Source organism: Chaetodon auriga, chromosome 19, assembly GCF_051107435.1.
Source record: "Chaetodon auriga isolate fChaAug3 chromosome 19, fChaAug3.hap1, whole genome shotgun sequence".
Classification (NCBI taxonomy): domain Eukaryota; kingdom Metazoa; phylum Chordata; class Actinopteri; order Chaetodontiformes; family Chaetodontidae; genus Chaetodon; species Chaetodon auriga.
The window spans coordinates 420,447-439,247 of NC_135092.1; the positions used below are offsets into that span (position 1 = coordinate 420,447).

Below are 18,801 nucleotides of genomic sequence, written 5' to 3' on the forward strand. Positions count from 1 at the left end.
TCATAACATTATCCCCAGTCCTAATTGCAGGAATATGCTTATCATTACTCCAGTAGCATATGGTTAGCTAGCTTCTCCAGATCTAGATTCCAGATCTAATGTTAACACAGCCAAGCCTGTTCCTTGTAGAATAAATAACTATGGAAATAAAAGGCATAAACACATGCAAGTAGTGCAAGTGACATGGGGTATAAACAGTATGAGGTAGGTGCAGGTAGTGCAAGTAATTTCTATGAAACCATAAAAACATGTGCATGTGCATTTTCTTTTAGCTGCTCGACAGATTCTCTTAATCTTATTGACACTGCTGTTGTTTAACCATGGAGAGATTCTGTCACTTGACTTCTTTTTTTAGCATTTAGTAGAGCAACGATATTAAAAGCAGATGAGAAGGTATTGTTGGAATGTTCAACCATGATCAATCTGTCCAGTTATTTAGTTTTAACCAACCATTGCTGACTGAGATGTAGCTCTAAACCTTTGCCTTCATATGGTATGCGTGGATCTAAGTAGTCCCGTCTCGTTCTCCACCCACCCCCCCGCCGCTCACCTGCAGCTTCGATTCTGCTCATCAAACACACAAACCTCATCAGCAGCTTAGCTATCCAACAAACTGTTCTGAGGAATGTTTGCTATTACTTTTTTCATCAACATCCATGAGCCATACAAAATATCATGTAAATTAGCAGGCTAACATTGCCCAACATTATCTAGCACACTGCAGATTTGTTGGACACAGTCAATGGATAAAACACCAAAGCAAGGCTTCAATTTGTCCTTTTGCATATTTGCAACCGAAAACAGAATTTATCTCTACTATCATTTAAACAACATTGAAGCTTAGCTTGCAAAATACCAACATGTAACTACACCTGACCTCTGATACCCCTTGTTTCACCTTAGCTCTACCCCGCAAAGACGGACTATTTAGGTATGCTATGTATGAAACCCTGGCTGTCTGAATCTGTGTTTGTGACACTGTCATTGTTTCACTGCACTTCCAAGGTGGAAATGCTCAGGCAAGGCATTGACTGCTTATTTTGTTCATGATATGTTTTGTTGCATAAAAATCACTGACATGTTAACAACATTGAAAACTTGATTTTCCTTGGCAGGGGTCTTTAAATCAACAATACAAAAAAAAAAAAAAAAAAACCATTATGTCCACCCCATTTTGCCTTTTTCTTAGTTTAAATATTTTCTTCAACTTTCAAATTTCATCTCCTCAAGGTTATTTTCTGGAGTTCCAGGAGCCAGTCAACAATATCACCCACTTCCAGGGCCAGACAGCTACACTGCACTGTAAAGTGGCAGGAAACCCACGACCATCCATCCGCTGGCTAAAGAACGACGCCCCCGTGGCCCAGGAGCAGGGACGCATAACAATTCGAAAGACAGAGGCAGGATCCAAGCTCCGCATCCAGGACCTGGACACAACAGATACTGGCTATTATCAGTGTGTTGCCTCCAATTCACTGAAGGTCATCTCTGCTACAGGTGTCCTGTATGTCAAACTGGGTAAGGTTCATATGTATATTCATACTTTGACTTTGACTAGACTGATAGAATTTGACTTGATTTAGAAATCACATGGACTAAATGTTAAGTTTAATTGATACACTGTAAAATATGACTGAGTGAAACACATTTTTATGATTCCCTGCTTTTTTAATAAACATCTGTTCACATGAAGTTTCAATGAGACCAGTAGTTTGTTTAGATAGTTTGTTTTTTCATTGACTGATTATATTGTTAAAGACCCTTAAATGTTTCTTGTACTGTAAAAGCTTTTTATTAAGTTACCAAGATGCCATGTCTTCTGCATTTAGATTAACAAAGCTAAATATGTCAATCTTTAATAAGATTTACTGTATGTGCTTGTTAAGGCAGTTTTTAAAGTTTTATTATGTTTTAATTTTGGTCTCACAGGACAATTGCCCACACATGGACCAGATGAACCGTAAGTGAACATTTGCTATTTGTTTGAGAGTTTGTTAATAAATGTGATACAACAACAGTAGGAAAAGCTCTCTGAATTGAGGACATTCTCTTTACTTTTTCTGTCTTTACTGCTTAACTTTGGAAATTAAAATCTTTAAAGTATCAACCACTCACTGCTGTGTTTGCTGTGTTTGTAGTGGCATTGACAGAACAGCATCTGTGGTCAGCTTCATGGCAGTTGCAATGCAGTTCAAAGCAATTAGGTTTTCACAGCAGGAAATCTTCCATAGAAACCACTACTGCAGTGTAAGCCACTTCTGGGCTGTCATCTGTGCATTTAGTTAAGTTGTATTTTTGCCATAATATGGCTAAAGATACTGCTTCCATTGGAATGAATGCACAAAAATAATCATCAGAACGCAATAGCGAAATACTGAGTGTATTTAGCCACATCTTTACAATCCTAAGACTACGACTGTTCAGAACATACTGAGCAGCAAGTGGAGAAGTAGGTTAGATTGCAGATTTGATTTGATTTGAGACATTTTGTTACTTTTTCAGAGAAAACACATAATAGAAAGCCTGATAAGGGTTGAGCTCAACAACATTTTAAGTCAAACAAAGAGGAAACATGGTACTTCATTCATGCTTGAATGTTGTATAAAAAAAAATAAATACAATTTCCACTGAACATGGATTCATGAGACCCAGTGGTGAAGGACAGGCTTTCTTGTCCTTGAAGACACCCAGGCTGTATTGCTTCTTGTAAGAATCCAAAGTCCAGCAAAGCAGCATCAAATGTGCTTTTCAAATGATGCAAAGACAACTGTCAACCACGTCTTAAATGAGGTGTACTTTATCAGATTAGGTTACAATAAAGTACAGAGCAAGTATGACCTAGAGTATCTCATTCTGAGTTGCCAAATTGCATCATCTATGTCCATTTGATGTCAGACTGGCTTGAGCAACTGGTGATTATGGCTTGCCAAGTAGGGGTACATCTTCTACTTCCTGATGTCCTCAATGTTGGAGATCAGAGACAGAATCTTCAGCTTGACTTCATGTCCAGGGCTACCTCATGCAGGTATTCACGTTAAAAAGGCCCTTGTTAGTTTAAAGTCAAAAAACAAAACAAATACAAAACTGAAATGTACTCCACAAACCACATATATATGTTTTTGGACTGATTTCTTGGTATTCAACGGGAAAAAAAGAAAAAAAAAAAACGGTATCACGGAAAATAACATGGTTGAACTGAGTCAAAAAATAAAGAAGCTTTTTCAATTGATGTGTTGGAAACATGATTTGCTTCAGTAGCAAAGCAGTATAATTTCAGCACATAATAAAAAAACCTGTAGTTGCACTAGTAATGCAGCAGTGGCAAGCCAGAATGATTTTAACACTTGCAAAAGAAGTGGTAGTACTTAAATAACTCCGCAAGGAGTTATGTTAAAAAGCAGTTTATTGTTTCTCACAAGTCTGTGTTGAGTCATCACTCAATGTTGATACAAAAAATATCACACAGTGGGTACATCTTAATTTGCATAACAGAATTATAACAGAGATAGTTATAATAACAATAGCAGATTTTTCTGAAAGTTTTTTCTTATTCTCATGTATAGCTTTTACAGAGTGCAGAGTAAAATTTTATTTGCCAACATCAGCATGAATGTTAACCATATGCCTAGATTTTATAGAACTTGAGCTAAACGTGATGAGATAATGTAATGTAGCTAAGTAGCATTAAAATACACTTCATCATATCACAAAGTAAAACACACATGGTGAGCCTCACTCCATATTTGCTTGTAAATGACAGAGCCTTTCGAGGATGCCCCTTTCATACCAAATCATGATACTATCATATGTCACCAATGAACCATTTTGTCCAGTCTTTGTTGCCCCTGCCCCAAGGTACTTCTGGTTAAAATTCACAATAAGGATATATTTCCAAAAATGTTACTTATTTTTGGGGGGATCAGGGTTGCACATGAGGTAAAGCATTTTTGGTATGAAAAACCCACATTTTTAATTTACCCTGTATCACAAATATCTGGCATTTCTAACAAACCACACAGCTTGAAAATTCAGTGAGTTATGATTATTTTAATTGTGGATAGACCTCATTCCTCCATAGACATACATGCTTAAGGACATGCACTTTCCCTGTACCAATATCTAGATGTTCCTTAGGAATTGTGGAAATTGGTGTTAGATGTATGGTCTCTTCATAGCTGGGGACATTATTTTCAAGCTCACAATACAACTATCAAGTAGAATAGTGATGAACCATGTGTTCACCTCACACACAAACAAGTGGCTCTGTCCCACACACTTGGTTCCATTCTAAAGTGACATATTCAACATTGTTTGGCATTCTGAGAGGATTCATATCACTCTCATGTCTGTACGATAAATATGTGGCTCCTGCCAACTGCCTTTTTCCTTAACGTGCCTGAGCTGATATCACGCCCCAGATCTGCTCAAACTGAAAAAATGATCAGAAAACAGTAGAGTGTCTCCTACGAATCAGAACCTCACATTTCCCAAAACCTTTGCAAGTAATTAAATATCCAAAACCAATTGAAACACAGGCCAATTCTATCCAAAACTCTATATAAAATGACCTGCAGAACAGTCATCAGTGATGCCTTCATTACTTTGTGCCATCTGGAACCCATCTGGGCTCAGAGCCTTATTTGAATTGAGCTGTAGCTGTGCTTATTTCTTTCTCTGATATTTCAGTTGTAATCTGATTAAATCTTAAAGAAGTCCTCCATTCCACTTTGTCAGTGTGAGGTTGGGAATATAAACTATGATAAAATAATTCAGAACTGATTTGTTGTATATGGCTTAAAGAGTTTTTAATTTTATGAACTGAGCTCTCTCTGGTCAGCTATGTCTTTGTGATGTCATTCTGTTTTAGTTCTGACTTAATGGTTTTACTGTTTTTGCCAAGTGGAAACTTAGCCAAGCATTTTACATTTTAAGACAGCTTTACCTGTCTCCTAGCTAGTCAATCCAGAAGTCTGTTTTTAAATTGTTTCAAACATGCTGTTAGAATTTCTGAATTGTCTTGTGACTTCTCAACTGACATGAACACACAAACACACACACACACACACACACACACACACACACACACACACACAAAATAAAATAAAACAAAACATTTGTACCTAAATCAAAGTTTGTTCTCCCTTTCAGGTCTCGTGAAAAAGGTTTCTGCCAGCCGTATCGAGGCATTGCCTGTGCTCGCTTCATCGGCAACCAGAGTATTTATGTTGAGTCTCTGCAGATGCAGGGAGAGAGTGAAAACCGCATCACAGGTAAGGAAACCCAGTGGCTCTCTCGGGTGAAATATTAAACTATTATCAATAAACAACGGGATATAATTTTAATTACTAAATGTGTCTGAAATCAGTAATGTGGGAGCATAACATGTGAGAAACAGTATTATAATATATATATTTGATTCATATCTCTCTCCCCCCCAAGCTGCCTTTACTATGATTGGCACCTCCACCCACCTATCAGATCAGTGTTCCAGGTTTGCCATCCCATCCTTCTGCTATTACATCTTCCCTCTGTGTGATAAGGGCTCTCAGAGCCCTCGACGGCGTCAGCTCTGCCGCGATGAGTGTGAGGCTCTGGAGAATGATCTGTGTCATGCTGAGTACACCATTGCCCGCTCCAATCCCATGATCCTCATGCAGCTGGAGCTCCCCAGCTGTCACCTGCTGCCACGGTCGGGCACACCTGATGCTGCTTCCTGTATGAGGATAGGAGTGCCACCAGAAAAACTGCGTCCATGTAGGTGGATGTCATGCACACATTAAAATTACTGAAACAACTTGCTCATGAATAAATTAATAAATTAGTACAACAGTCTGCCATTAAATCCTTCAGACAGGCTGTCATTTCGGCGTACCTGTTTAATGTGCGCAAAACTACAAAGGAATCACATCAGACACAAAGTACAAACAACCAGAAACTGTTTTTGAAAGTATGGTTTTGATTTTACTGTGGGTTCATTCAGTCAGCATTGTTCTATGTTATAATTAGTCATTTGGCAGACGCTTTTATCCAAAGCGACGTACATATGAATTCACACACTGATGGCACAGCACCGGGGGCAGTTTTTTATGTTTAGTATCTGTCCAGGGATTCTTGGACCTGCCAAGGCCAGGGATCGAATCACCGATCTCCTGGTGGACGACCACTCTAACTCCTGTGCCACAGCCGCCAGTCATAGTTTTAAGTGATGTAATTAATTAATTAATTAATTAATCAATTATCAGTCTAATAGATAGAGAAAATAACTCTGTTCTGGAAATGTCAGATGGTTGCAATTGCAGATGAGGAGGACTTGGTACAGAAAATAATGTCATGTGGAAATGTTAAATGTAAATATTGTTCTGCATTTCACTGAGGTTGTTATTTTACAATGTCAAGCTTGTCATGATTCTCATATTTGATTTAATGTTTTTTTTGCTGCTAAAGGAATAGTTCAGCATTTGGAAGAGATGCGCATAGTTGCTTTCTTTTTGAGAGTGAGATGTTCAGATGGATATCTGTGATCTGTGTGAAATACAGAGCTGGAGTCAGGATATGATTAGCTTAGTTTAGCTAAAGACTGAGAGCAGGGGAAGTAGCCTGTCTCTGTGGAAAGCTAAAAATACAATGATTGCCACATTGTGTTACACTGGGGAAATTAAGTTGTTACAGACTGCAAGAATAAAAAAGATATGCAGAAAAAGAACAAATACACAATATTCTATATATTTTTACATTATATACAAAAATTATATACAAAAGAGTATAAAAATAATATTGAGAAGGATGCCTCAGTTTCTCAATGGAAGATTGTGAATTACAGTCTTTTTGTACTATTGCAAAACAGAAAATATGACAGTAATATATATATAAGCACAGTGAAAATATGTTATAATGTATAAGATATTTGCACAGATGTCATGGATAATAGCAAATGTTAACATAAATAGTGGAGTAGTGCAAATAAAAAAAGTAGGAATGAGATGTGATGTGAAACAACATCAACACAGTGCTACATTAAATGATGCTGGAGTTGAACAGTCTCACAGCCACTGGATAAGGGGAACTGTGACAGTATACCTTCTTACTCAGTGGATGCCCCCACTTTCTAATGCAGGGGGTGAGAGGGGATATCCATGATTGATGTCAGCTTGCCTAACATCCTCCTCTCACTTTGATGGAGTCAATGCTAGTTATTGGTTTTATCATTCACCCTCTGAACCTGCAGGTGTGATAGATGAATTATTTGATATGATATCCAGCTATGATTGTTCAGAACTTCTTTCCCGGGGTGACATGAACAGTAACTGATTAAATAACTCATCTGATAATTAAAGCATGTCTTCATTTCCTCCCCACTCGACTAGATCCAAAAAATACAGAAAAGGCCACACTCTTTGATATTATCTTAGCCAATAAACAACTGCATTATAAATCTAGTGGTATTTTCCTTCTTGACTAAAGTGACTACTGCCCGAAAGCATGCATCTATGACATGAAATTACAAAGATCCAAACCATCTATCTTGGTCGAAAGGAATTTCAAACAATTTTCTTAACAAGTATTTTTGTCTGATTTCTACTACAGTGATTTTGGGTTTACTATGACAATTCCTGCAGCAAAGTCAAAAACAGGGACAAACATTGGTTCTGCTCAGAAATTGCTATATGTTATGTGCTTGGGATGCCTGGCACAAGGCCCACATGACTAAGCCACCCACTGATTGACAATATTTTTGCAGCGTAATATTTGTCTCAATGTTATTCAAAATAGCAAATCATCATTTTATGTCTCTGCACGTTCTGAAAGTGAAGGAAACCCAGCTAAATTTTGGAAAACAGTTAAATCATTATCACATAATTCTTCTTCATCCTTACCTTGTGAATGAGTTCAAGGTTCTACCACTATCTCAAGAGTATATCACATCACAAGGTTGCTCAACGAAATGTAAGCTGTAGTCCCAGTTTGGCTTTACTCAAGGAAAACTGTTTTGGAGTGTGAAGGATGAGTTGGGGAGTGTCACAGCCTGAAAAACAAAGCTGCTCTGCAATCTGGTTGTATGACTGCAGACACTTCTGTGTCACCTGCCAGACAGCAGTCGGGTGATCAGCTTTGGCTGGGGCGAGTTTGTCTTTTTGTTACCTTTGGACTCTACGCAGGCATCTCACTGCAGTGCTATCACTGTTGCTTGGTATATGGTTACCAGTGATGTTCTGGGTAGTTTTAATCACCCTCTGCAGAGCCCCTCTGTCCTGGACCAGGGTCCTCGGTTTGTGTTGTCAGCATGCTTTTAATTGCTCCTCTGTAAAACTTGATCAGAACATGCCACTAGAAAAAAAGTATAAAAAAAAATAATGAAAGTAAGCACATTTCCCCAAATGTTGAAGTATTCCATCCAAATTAGTAAGTAATGCATTAGGTAACATACAGAAAAAAGGCAACACAATATGAATAATATCAGAACAACCGTCCTGTTAAAATTTGTGACCCTGTTTTATCAAGTTGCACACCACAGGGCTATAACGTTACAGTATGTCAATGCTATCTGCAGACATGTTCTAAATATAGAATAATATTGTAAACCCACAAAATGTAAGTCACCTTTCTTAGTGTGTAGGAATATCCATAATGAGTCACTGTCTGCTCCACAGATTCCCCCTCAGACCACAGCTGCTACAATGGAAGTGGCGCTGACTACAGGGGTACAGTCAGCATCACTAAATCTGGTCATCACTGTCAGCCTTGGAGCTCTCAGTACCCTCACAGTCACCACCTGTCCCAGGAATACCCTGAACTCTGGGGAAGTCACAACTTCTGCCGTAACCCAGGAGGCCAGATGCAGGCTCCCTGGTGCTTCACCCTGGACCCTCAGGTCAGGGTGGATCTGTGTGACATCCAACCTTGTAGTAAGTACAATAAATATCATAACTGCTGATACTCACTTGCATTATTCATATTTTCAGGTTATTTTAAGATAACAAATCTTGTGACAAAGCTAAAACAACAAAGCTAAGCAATGGAAAAGGACATTAAGTATACAGTATGTATATGAAAAATAGTCAAGATTCTTGGCTGTTAATGCAATGTCTAAGATATGTCTAGAATTTTAGTTTAAAACGTTTAAAAAATGAACTAACATTGTCAACAGAATGTGAAGAAGGACCACTCCTGACGTTATGTCAAAGATTTCTATGTATTGTGTTGCAGAGATATCTGTTGAAGTTATCATGCTATCAGCTAGCCCCAAGCCTGTACTGTAGTGTAATACCATTTTGCACCAAGAGGTGATAATCCATCATTATAGCGCAGCCCTCAACATGTTATGGATTCCATCTCCAAAAAAGATTGAAGGACAAAGTTTGTATGACAAACCACAACAATTTGAAACTGTATTTTAATTGATTTCACTGTGTTGGTTGGTTGGTGGCACATTACAGTAACTAGCTACATTTTAAATGTGCAACCTGCCACTGATTTGAATGAAGTGATGGTATTCTATATCCAAAAGATAAAAGGTCAGTGTAGGAGCCATATATTGCTTTGTTAATTGATTATTCTGTGTTCAATTCGTTTTGTCTTGTTGCCATGGTGATACGCAGAGTTTGGGTCACGTGGGCACCGTAGTTGACAGCCCGTAGGTTATATTAGAGGCTGCTTCACCTGCACTGGGTGTACATGTGTGTGTGTGTGTGTGTGTGTGTGTGTGTGTGTGTGTGTGTGTGTGTGTGTGTGTGTGCAAAATATAATGTATAGTTATTTTAAGTTATTGTATGAACAAAAGTATCACATTACCACTGTGGGCACACACAAGCCAGCAGAGTTGACTGCTGACTTTACTGGGACAATTAAGGAAATTTATTCCATCCTTGTCACTGAATGAATGTTTGAAAGAGACTTTAGATATCATCTTTTGTCATGATTAGATCACCAAAATTATCCTGGGACATTTTTAAGGTCAACACAAAGTCAACTGCTAGAATTCAGAAACTTTTCCCCTTTTCTTGGTGCAGAGACTGACGCCTTATCCTTCAGTTCTTTAAAGAGGGTGCTTTTGTCTTTCAAGGCCCTCCTTTAGTCTGCCAAAGTACTTTGATCCACTGGTTGGCAGCAGGAGGTTTTTGATTCAGCCACACAGTTAAAGCTGTAGTAGGTAATTTGTATAAAAGTAATTTTTTGTCGTATTTGCTAAAACTGTCCCCATGCCCAGACAGCGGTACATGAAACATGTAATCTGTGGGAAAAAAAAAAAAAACGACTCCATTGGTCGGTTCACCCTCACATTGGTCCACCCTCTGCTCCTACTGCGATTTGCAAGACTCCACCACACCCAACACAAAACAACCAATCAGAGCCAGAGGAGCATCTGAGGGAGTGTCTGACATCTGTCAATCACTACTCACGCATGCTGCGAGCCGCTGTGACGTAGCGGCTGGTCAGAGTTAGCTTGTTTCCGATGCTAAGGATAACGGTACTGGTTGTCATGGCAGCCGCGCAGACGCCGCAGGGAGGAGGGGCTTGGAGGCAGGGCATGAGTGCAGCGGAGAGGGAGGGGGAGTGACGTGGAACTTGTGTCGGTTCAAATTTTCAGGCTAAGTCTGCTCTCTTCTCGATCTTACCTACTGCAGCTTTAACAACATACAAACTGTGTAAACTAAAGTATATGCAGGCATATAATTTCTGCGTCTGGGGCGTGTCTTGTGACAAACAGACCTTCATGCATGTAGAATGATTTACAGGGGAACGCTGTGATTTCATGTTATAGAGAGAAAACATTAATTAATGATTACGTGTGATGGACTCATCTGCTCCTTACTATGGTAAATCACATATTTTTTAAATGATCAATTTTTCAATGACATTTCAACATCGTTCTCGACATGCGCCAGACACCTTTTGATGAATGATGGCAACATTCTTCAATACTCATAGCAGATAGATAGATAGATAGATAGATAGATAGATACTTTATTCATCCCCAAAGGAAATTTACAAGTTGTAGCATATTCCACAAATTGTAAGTACAAGGCATGCAATAAATAATCTAAAAGCACAGCAAGCAAAGAATTAAAAGTTAAAAGTAAAAAGTGTTTACATGAGTTTAAATGAAATGTCCAGAGTTTAAATGTCCAGTGCAAACGGAATTAAAAGTAGAAATGTCCAGTGCAAACAGAATTAAAAGTTAAAGTGTCCAGTGCAACAGAATGCGAGTTTAAGTGTCCAGTGCAACAGAATGCAAGTTTAAATGTCCAGTGTTTACATGAGTTTAAATGAGATGTCTAGAGTTTAAATGTCCAGTGCAAACAGAATGCAGCTTAAGGTGCATGTTGAACAGAGTGTTGTACAGATTCCATTCAGAACATTGAGGAATGTTGACATTAATGTGTTGGCAGTCCAGTCCATTTTATCATCCAGCTGCACTCCCAGGTAGTTGTAGGTTTGTATAAACTCCACACAGTCCCCTTTGATGGTCACAGGCTCCGGATGAGGCCAGGGCCTCCTGAAGTCCACCACCATCTCCCTTGTCTTGGTGGTGCTGAGGTGCAGGTGGTTGGAGTCGCACCATGTGACAAAGTGCTGGATCAGTGTCCTGTACTCCTTCTCCTGTCCAGTCCTGATACAGCCCACGATAGCAGTGTCGTCTGCGAACTTTTGCACATGGCAGGACTCTGAGTTGTATTGGAAGTCTGATGTGTACAGAGTGAACAGGACTGGAGAGAGCACAGTCCCCTGCGGTGCTCCTGTGCTGCAAGCCACGGTGTCAGACCTGCAGTCCCCCAGTCTCACATACTGAGGTCTGCCTGTCAGATAGTCTGTAATCCAGACCACCAGGTGTGAGCCTACTCCCATCTCTGTAAGTTTATCTCTGAGGAGCAGAGGCTGGATGGTGTTGAAGGCGCTGGAGAAGTCCAAAAATGTAGTCCTCACCACACCGCTGCTCCTGTCCAGGTGAGAGAGGGATTAGTGTAGCAAGTAGACAATGGCGTCCTCCACTCCCACCTTCTCCTGGTAAGCAAACTGCAGAGGGTCGAGGGCATGGCGCACCTGTGGCCTCAGGTGGTGTAGCAGCAGCTGCTCCATGGTCGTCATCACGTGTGATGTCAGGGCGACTGGCCTGAAGTCATTCAGCTCCTCAAGCTTTGGTCTCTTGGGGACTGGGATGATGCGGGATGTTTTCCACAGCTGAGGGACCCTCCTCTGTTCTGCTGGTCATATAACATATATGATAACTAATAGCATAACTAACGAATAGAACAAAGAAACAAGGAAAGGCAGATTATATTTGGTGAATTAAGCGCTACTTATTATAACTGTCTCATGTCATGTATCTGAAACCTAACCGCTTCTAGTCTCGAAATGGCAGTATGGTTCCATGGTAGAAACCGGATAAAAAAAATTAAAAAAAAAAAGATTATGAGAGCCAAGATCATAGTTTTGTCATTTTACAAGCTAGAAACACAGGAAAAAAAATTGATACCATACAAATTATGAGTTTAGTGCTGTAGGAGCATCCAAAGTTAAATCATCCTGATGTGATAGAAAAGAAAGCACACAGACACAGAAAACAGTTTGCTACAGGAATGTCTAATTTACAACTTGTCAATGTTATCTGATTCGTGGGGTCTCTCCAAGGACGTGTTACTTGTCCATCCTGACATTTTTAATGCCTGCATCTGGTGTGGAGCTGTAAAAAAAAAATAATAATAATAACATCTCCATGAGAACAGTTTAACTGATAGGAAATCCTTTGTAGTTGATTGCCTCTCGTTTCCCGTCCTCCTGAAGGAATGGGGGGGGGGGGGGGGGGGGGGGGGCTTCAGGCCAGACATCACGTCTCCTTGCATTAGCGCCTTTCTGTAAACAGACAAAATGATAACTAACTCCTTGCAGCTGGAACTGCAAGGGAGAAGGGTCAGTTGGAGGGCAGTTCTGCTACAAGAGGAAGCAAAAATATGCAGGTGCCATGTGAGGTACAATGTTGGCCTAGTTCAGTTAGAAATTTAGGTTTTTGAGATCAAAAATATTCAGTGCTCAGGATCTGGAGAACCAGGAGTGGGCTTAAGATGATGATCTGTAGTGTGCAGTATATGTACAGTCGCCTTAGTTCATTCTCAGGTTAACAGTGTGGCATGCAGATATAACAGCGCGTAACATATGATCTAGTCACATTTCATTGCTTGCCTCTGCCAACAAGCACATTAACTTACCTTGTCTAAACTTTAATGTCTCTAGTCATCTGATCTGTCTTTACTGGTAGTAGAGCTCGCATCCATATCCATCCACACATAGGGATTTCTGTCCACTGTTTTCAGGGCCATCACAGCAATACTATAACTACTGACCACTTCTTTTTTATTTTTAGTTTTAGGATCACCATTAACCAACCATTTAGTTTTTAACAATTTTTTATCAGTTGCCCATACTAATGCACAATTTAATTAATTATCTGTACCTTCACTATCTTTAGCCTTACTTTATGACTTTTGATAATGTGATATGACTGAGGAGTGCAAATGCATCATTAGTTATTATCTACATCTTCAATGACAAACTTCCACTATTTTCTGAGGTGGTGTGAAAATAGATTTTCTTTGTTTCACCTTTTGCTCTAAGGTCTCTAAGTCTCAACAGGCCATCAGCAGTTTTTCTGTTAATTGTTTGATTTGCTTTTCAGAACACATTTGTTCTACTAAGACCACATCAGCTGTAACTAATTAGAATTTTATTCTTGCACTATGAGGATGGATTTGGCTTTTAGCGTGGATTATCTATGGTGATGTTGTTGTCAGTTGACTGTTAAGACAGACTGATGTCCCACTAAAACCTCAGTTGAGTGACATCCAGTATCTATTAGATAATGTAAAGCTTTTCATCTGAATGTCAAGCAGAACAAATCATATTGTAGAACACTAAATGAGGATTAGTATTGTATGTGTGTTGATACCACAGATAATGTGTTAAAAAATGATACTATTACAATGAAACATTACAACTCAGAGAACTTAACTTGCTACTTCTGTATTTCTATTCTGTATTTATGTATCTCCAGAGCATCCAGAGAACCCTAGGAAGGAGATCCTGTTCATTCTAATACCTGCAATTACCATCCCATTGGTCATTGCTTGCCTGTTCTTTCTGGTTTGCATGTGTCGCAATAAGCAAAAGGCATCAGTTGACACACCACCTCGCTGCCAGCTCAGCACCTCACCAAGCCAGGACATGGAGCTGTCACTCCTCAATCAACAAAAATACCAGGTAATACACACACACAGTACAGAAGCTCATTGATATTGGAGTATTTCATTTACATTCTTTCTGATGCCATGTTCAGACTGACATTAGCCCTGCACTAGAAAATGCAGCCCCCTTGTAAATTTTAACGCTGGCGAAGGAGACTGGCAAAATAGGAATTTGCATCATGAAAGCATAACTTGAAACACCAAAGGCTCAAAACTAGATTACAACTTGGGTCCCACTACAAGATGACATAATAATGCAGGTGTCAACTGAAGGCCTCTGTAATTTAAGTTTATTCTGCTTGCTTTTAGTTATGCATACAGTATTAACAAACAAATTGGTACATTACTACAAGCACACATTCAGGGTGCCTATTGATTGTACCTTTTGATCAATCTTCTTGTTGTTAATGATCTCTTGTCACTTGATATTACAGCCAATGTTCTACCTACTGCCACCTGCGTTACCATAGGACTCTGCAGTTATGCCTCCTGTCAATGTTATAGCCAACCTTTTTTCTGTTTAGCAACATTAAAGATATGTACGGAAGCCCTGAAAGGCAAGGTGGAAAAAAAAAATAAAACGGCCAATGTTTAAGTTTATCTCGTACGTACGAGATAGTATCTAGTACGTATGAGTTAGTATCTCGTACGTACGAGATAACTCGCAATTATTTTTTTTTTTCACTTTTCCTTTCAGGGGCACTGGCCAAGCTATTTTGGAAGAAAAAAAAAATCTGAAACAAAAGGTTTTACCTTCTCAGTTACTTTAACTACAAATATCTGCTGTAAACCACAATGGGACTCAGAGATTTCTCCATAAAATATTTATATCACATAATTTTATATAGAATTATGAATGAAAGCTCCATGTGACAACACGTAGCTGTTCCGCCACTGACAGTATGCCACGTCATCCAGACTGACCTGCCATGCAAAAGTGAGCCGCAAGCGGCTCAAACATATTTGTAATCATTTTTATCAGGTGTTTGTCTTTTTCAATCGATGCTTTAAAGTAGTGGGTGAGTGGTACCATAAATTACACAAACCGACATAACGCAAATAAAAAGACATTCTCAGATAGATAGATAGATAGATAGATAGATAGATATAGATTGCATCTCCACTCAATCAGAGCACGCCACTTAGTTACCACAGTAAAAAAAACAAACAACAAAAAAAAAAAAAAAAAATCGACCACGATCTGAATCTAAAATCTGTTGTCGCAAGAGTCAGTAGGCTACATGACGTGCATTAGCCCACTACTTTAAAGCATCGATTGAAAAAGACAAACACCTGATAAAAATGATTACAAATATGTTTGAGCCGCTTGCGGCTCACTTTTACATGGCAGGTCAGTCTGGATGACGTGGCATACTGTCAGTGGCGGAACAGCTACGTGTTGTCACATGGAGCTTTCATTCATAATTCTATATAAAATTATGTGATATAAATATTTTATGGAGAAATCTCTCAGTCCCATTGTGGTTTACAGCAGATATTTGTAGTTAAAGTAACTGAGAAGGTTAAACCTCTCGTTTCAGATTATTTTTTTTTCCTCCAAAATAACTGAGCCAGTGGCCCTGAGAGGCAAGGTGAAAAAAAATAATAATTGCGAGTTATCTTGTACGTACGAGATAAACTTAAACATTGCCCGTTTTATTTTTTTTTTCCACCTTGCCTTTCAGGGCTTCCGTAGATATGGGAGATTTACAAGAAAATATTGAAACAGGAGGACAGTGGGAGAGAGGGAAAAAAATGAGGGAGAATCCTGTGGAAAATGGGGGGGTTGACAGGTCTGTAAAACACTGTGCTGTCTTTTGGTGTCTGGTAAACCTTAACAACTCATGGACCTGTTACTTAAACTTAAATCCCTGAATCATATTTCATCAGCTCATCTGCACCTGAGGTAGCACACCAATGCAATTCTTTGGTTTGTTTGTTTTTTTAATGCAGTGCTGGTTTTGGTCTGAACACCTAGCAATAAAAAAGAACATGACTTCTGCAAACTTGAATTAAGTACTGTTGCATTCCAGTGCTAAACTATTTAGGTCTTATTGTTGGTCATACACTTTGATGTCATTATTTACATTTACTGCTTTCTGGCTGCAGGCCAAGTTGCGGGAGATTAACATGTCAGCAGTACGATTTATGGAGGAACTTGGTGAGGATCGATTCGGCAAGGTTTACAAGGGTCACCTGTATGGCACTGCACCTGGTGAGCAGACCCAGGTTGTGGCCATCAAGACATTAAAAGACAAGGTTGATGCAACCCTCTGTGAGGAATTTCGCCATGAAGCCATGCTCCGTTTTCACCTACAACACCAAAACATTGTTTGTTTGCTTGGTGTGGTTACCAAAGAGCATCCAAAGAGCATGTTATTCACCTACACCAGCTTTGGTGACCTGCACGAGTATCTGGTGATGCGGTCCCCCAACTCAGATGTCGGCAGCTTAGATGATGATAAGACAGTCAAGTCCACACTGGAGCAAGCTGATTTCCTTCACATTATCACCCAAATTGCCGCTGGTATGGAGTACCTTTCCAGCCAACAAGTAGTCCACAAAGACCTTGCTGCCCGAAACATTCTGGTCTTTGACAAACTCAGCATCAAGATCCTGGATCTGGGCTTGTTTAGAGATGTCTATTCTGCTGATTACTACAATTTGATGGGCACCAGCCCTTTCCCCATTCGTTGGATGTCCCCAGAAGCTATTATGTACGGCAAGTTCTCCACTGACTCCGACATCTGGTCTTTTGGTGTCTTGCTGTGGGAGACTTTCAGTTTTGGTCTGCAGCCATATTGTGGTTACTCTAATCAGGATGTGATAGAGATGGTGCAAAGCCACCAGCTACTTCCTTGTCCAGATGATTGCCCAGCCTGGATTTACAGACTTATGCTGGAGTGTTGGAGTGAATTTCCAGTAAGAAGGCCTCACTTCAAGGACATCCACACACGTCTGCGTACCTGGGAGAGTCTGTCCAACTATAACAACTCTGCTCAGACTTCTGGCGCCAGCAACACTACCCAGATCAGCTCTCTCAGCACCAGCCCTGTTAGCAGCATCAGCATGAGCACAGCAAATACATCGCGCTACACCAATCCTAAAAAGAGTTCACCATTCCATCAGCCCCAGTTCATGCCAATGAAGGGTCAAATCCATCGACCAATGGTGCCCCCACAACTGTACATCCCTGTCAATGGATATCATCCCATGCCACCTTACCCTTATCTGCAGAACTTTTACCCTATGCAAATACCCATGCCCATACCCCACCAGCAGATGCAACACCCACCACAGATGGTTCCCAAAGATGGTTCTCATCATAGTGGCAGTGGATCCACATCTACAGGCTACGTCACCACTGCCCCATCCAACACTTCTGTCACAGAGCGAGCAACTTTACTAAATGAGGACTCCAAGACCATAGATGAGAACCTGGGTGACAGGATGTCCCAGGAAAACCTTGACCAAAATAAGGACTTGGCAGTGCCTGAAACAGAATTGCTAGGTGACAATGACCCTCCACAGACCGATGAATTGGTGATTCACTTATCAGACACATAAGTGTGGCGCTATTTAAAGAACAGTGGAGCTGAAATATTCTGTAAGCTGTGCTTGCCCAAAATTTAAAAGCAGCATAAAGTGAGCATTTTTGCAGAACAGACTGAATGTTTTTTAGTACAGACACATTTGAATGTTGTGTGTCTTATGTGTTAAACTCCTATGTCAATGATTAAGCAAAATTAATCCTGCAATCCTCTTCAGACTGTTTTTTTAATGCCGCCATTCAGAAGAATTCATGTTCTTGCTGTTGCTGTGCAACACAAAAAGATTTTCTTATCCCTTATCCACAAGTACTTTAGAGATTGCCTTGTCTTTATAGAAGCCTCAAGCCATTTCCTTTCACTTGCCATCAGTGCCATTCACTGGGAGGCCATGCGGGCCCACCCGCACCTCCCAACCTGCAATACCCTAACCCCTCTATACAGGTAACCTACCAACCAGTGGGATTGCTAGTTTAGTAAAAAGTTGCCTGATCCCACACAATCTTCCTCCTTACTTAAAATACTACTTGTGTTTATTGGAATCCACAATCTAGTACTCCCACCAGAACCCAGAACTGAAACCAGGTGGTAGTGTTGGATAAGTGTTTTGCCTGTCAAGATTTTGCATCTCTTAATGACAATTTTATGTTGTTTTTGAGGGTATCATTCTATGGTTTGTGAAAGTTGCAATCAAAGAACAATAGTATGATGAATAAAAATGTTGTAGTGAGTTTTGAAAGAAACAGTCTGTCGCTTTTTAATTATTATTATTATTATTATCAATGAGATAGGGTTGAGATTTTGAAAACAAAGACTAAGAAAAAATATTTTTTGTTTTTTCAAGTCTTCATTCCATGTGACTTATTTTCCACGAGGTTGATACTAACATCAACTTTGTACAATCAAGTTGTACAGATTGGTTTGAACATTTTTAGACTATTTTCATTATTGGTGAAGATTGCTAAGCCTGGTTTTAATACGGTCTCTTTTCTACCATATGTTTGCTTTGTTTAAGCAGT

At 39.7% G+C, this 18,801-nt stretch overlaps 1 protein-coding gene across 1 annotated transcript in view; it reads left to right on the plus strand.

The window, feature by feature from the left end:
- Window positions 1-18,801, plus strand: part of ror2 (receptor tyrosine kinase-like orphan receptor 2) — a 59,351-nt gene extending 40,550 nt beyond the window's left edge. Inside the window, exons 3-9 of the mRNA XM_076757432.1 lie at window positions 1,231-1,518; window positions 1,930-1,960; window positions 5,149-5,270; window positions 5,440-5,754; window positions 8,649-8,903; window positions 14,045-14,250; window positions 16,344-18,801. Of these exons, the coding sequence (XP_076613547.1) occupies window positions 1,231-1,518; window positions 1,930-1,960; window positions 5,149-5,270; window positions 5,440-5,754; window positions 8,649-8,903; window positions 14,045-14,250; window positions 16,344-17,801 (2,675 nt within the window). The 3' untranslated portion in view covers window positions 17,802-18,801. The remainder of the gene's footprint in view (window positions 1-1,230; window positions 1,519-1,929; window positions 1,961-5,148; window positions 5,271-5,439; window positions 5,755-8,648; window positions 8,904-14,044; window positions 14,251-16,343) is intronic.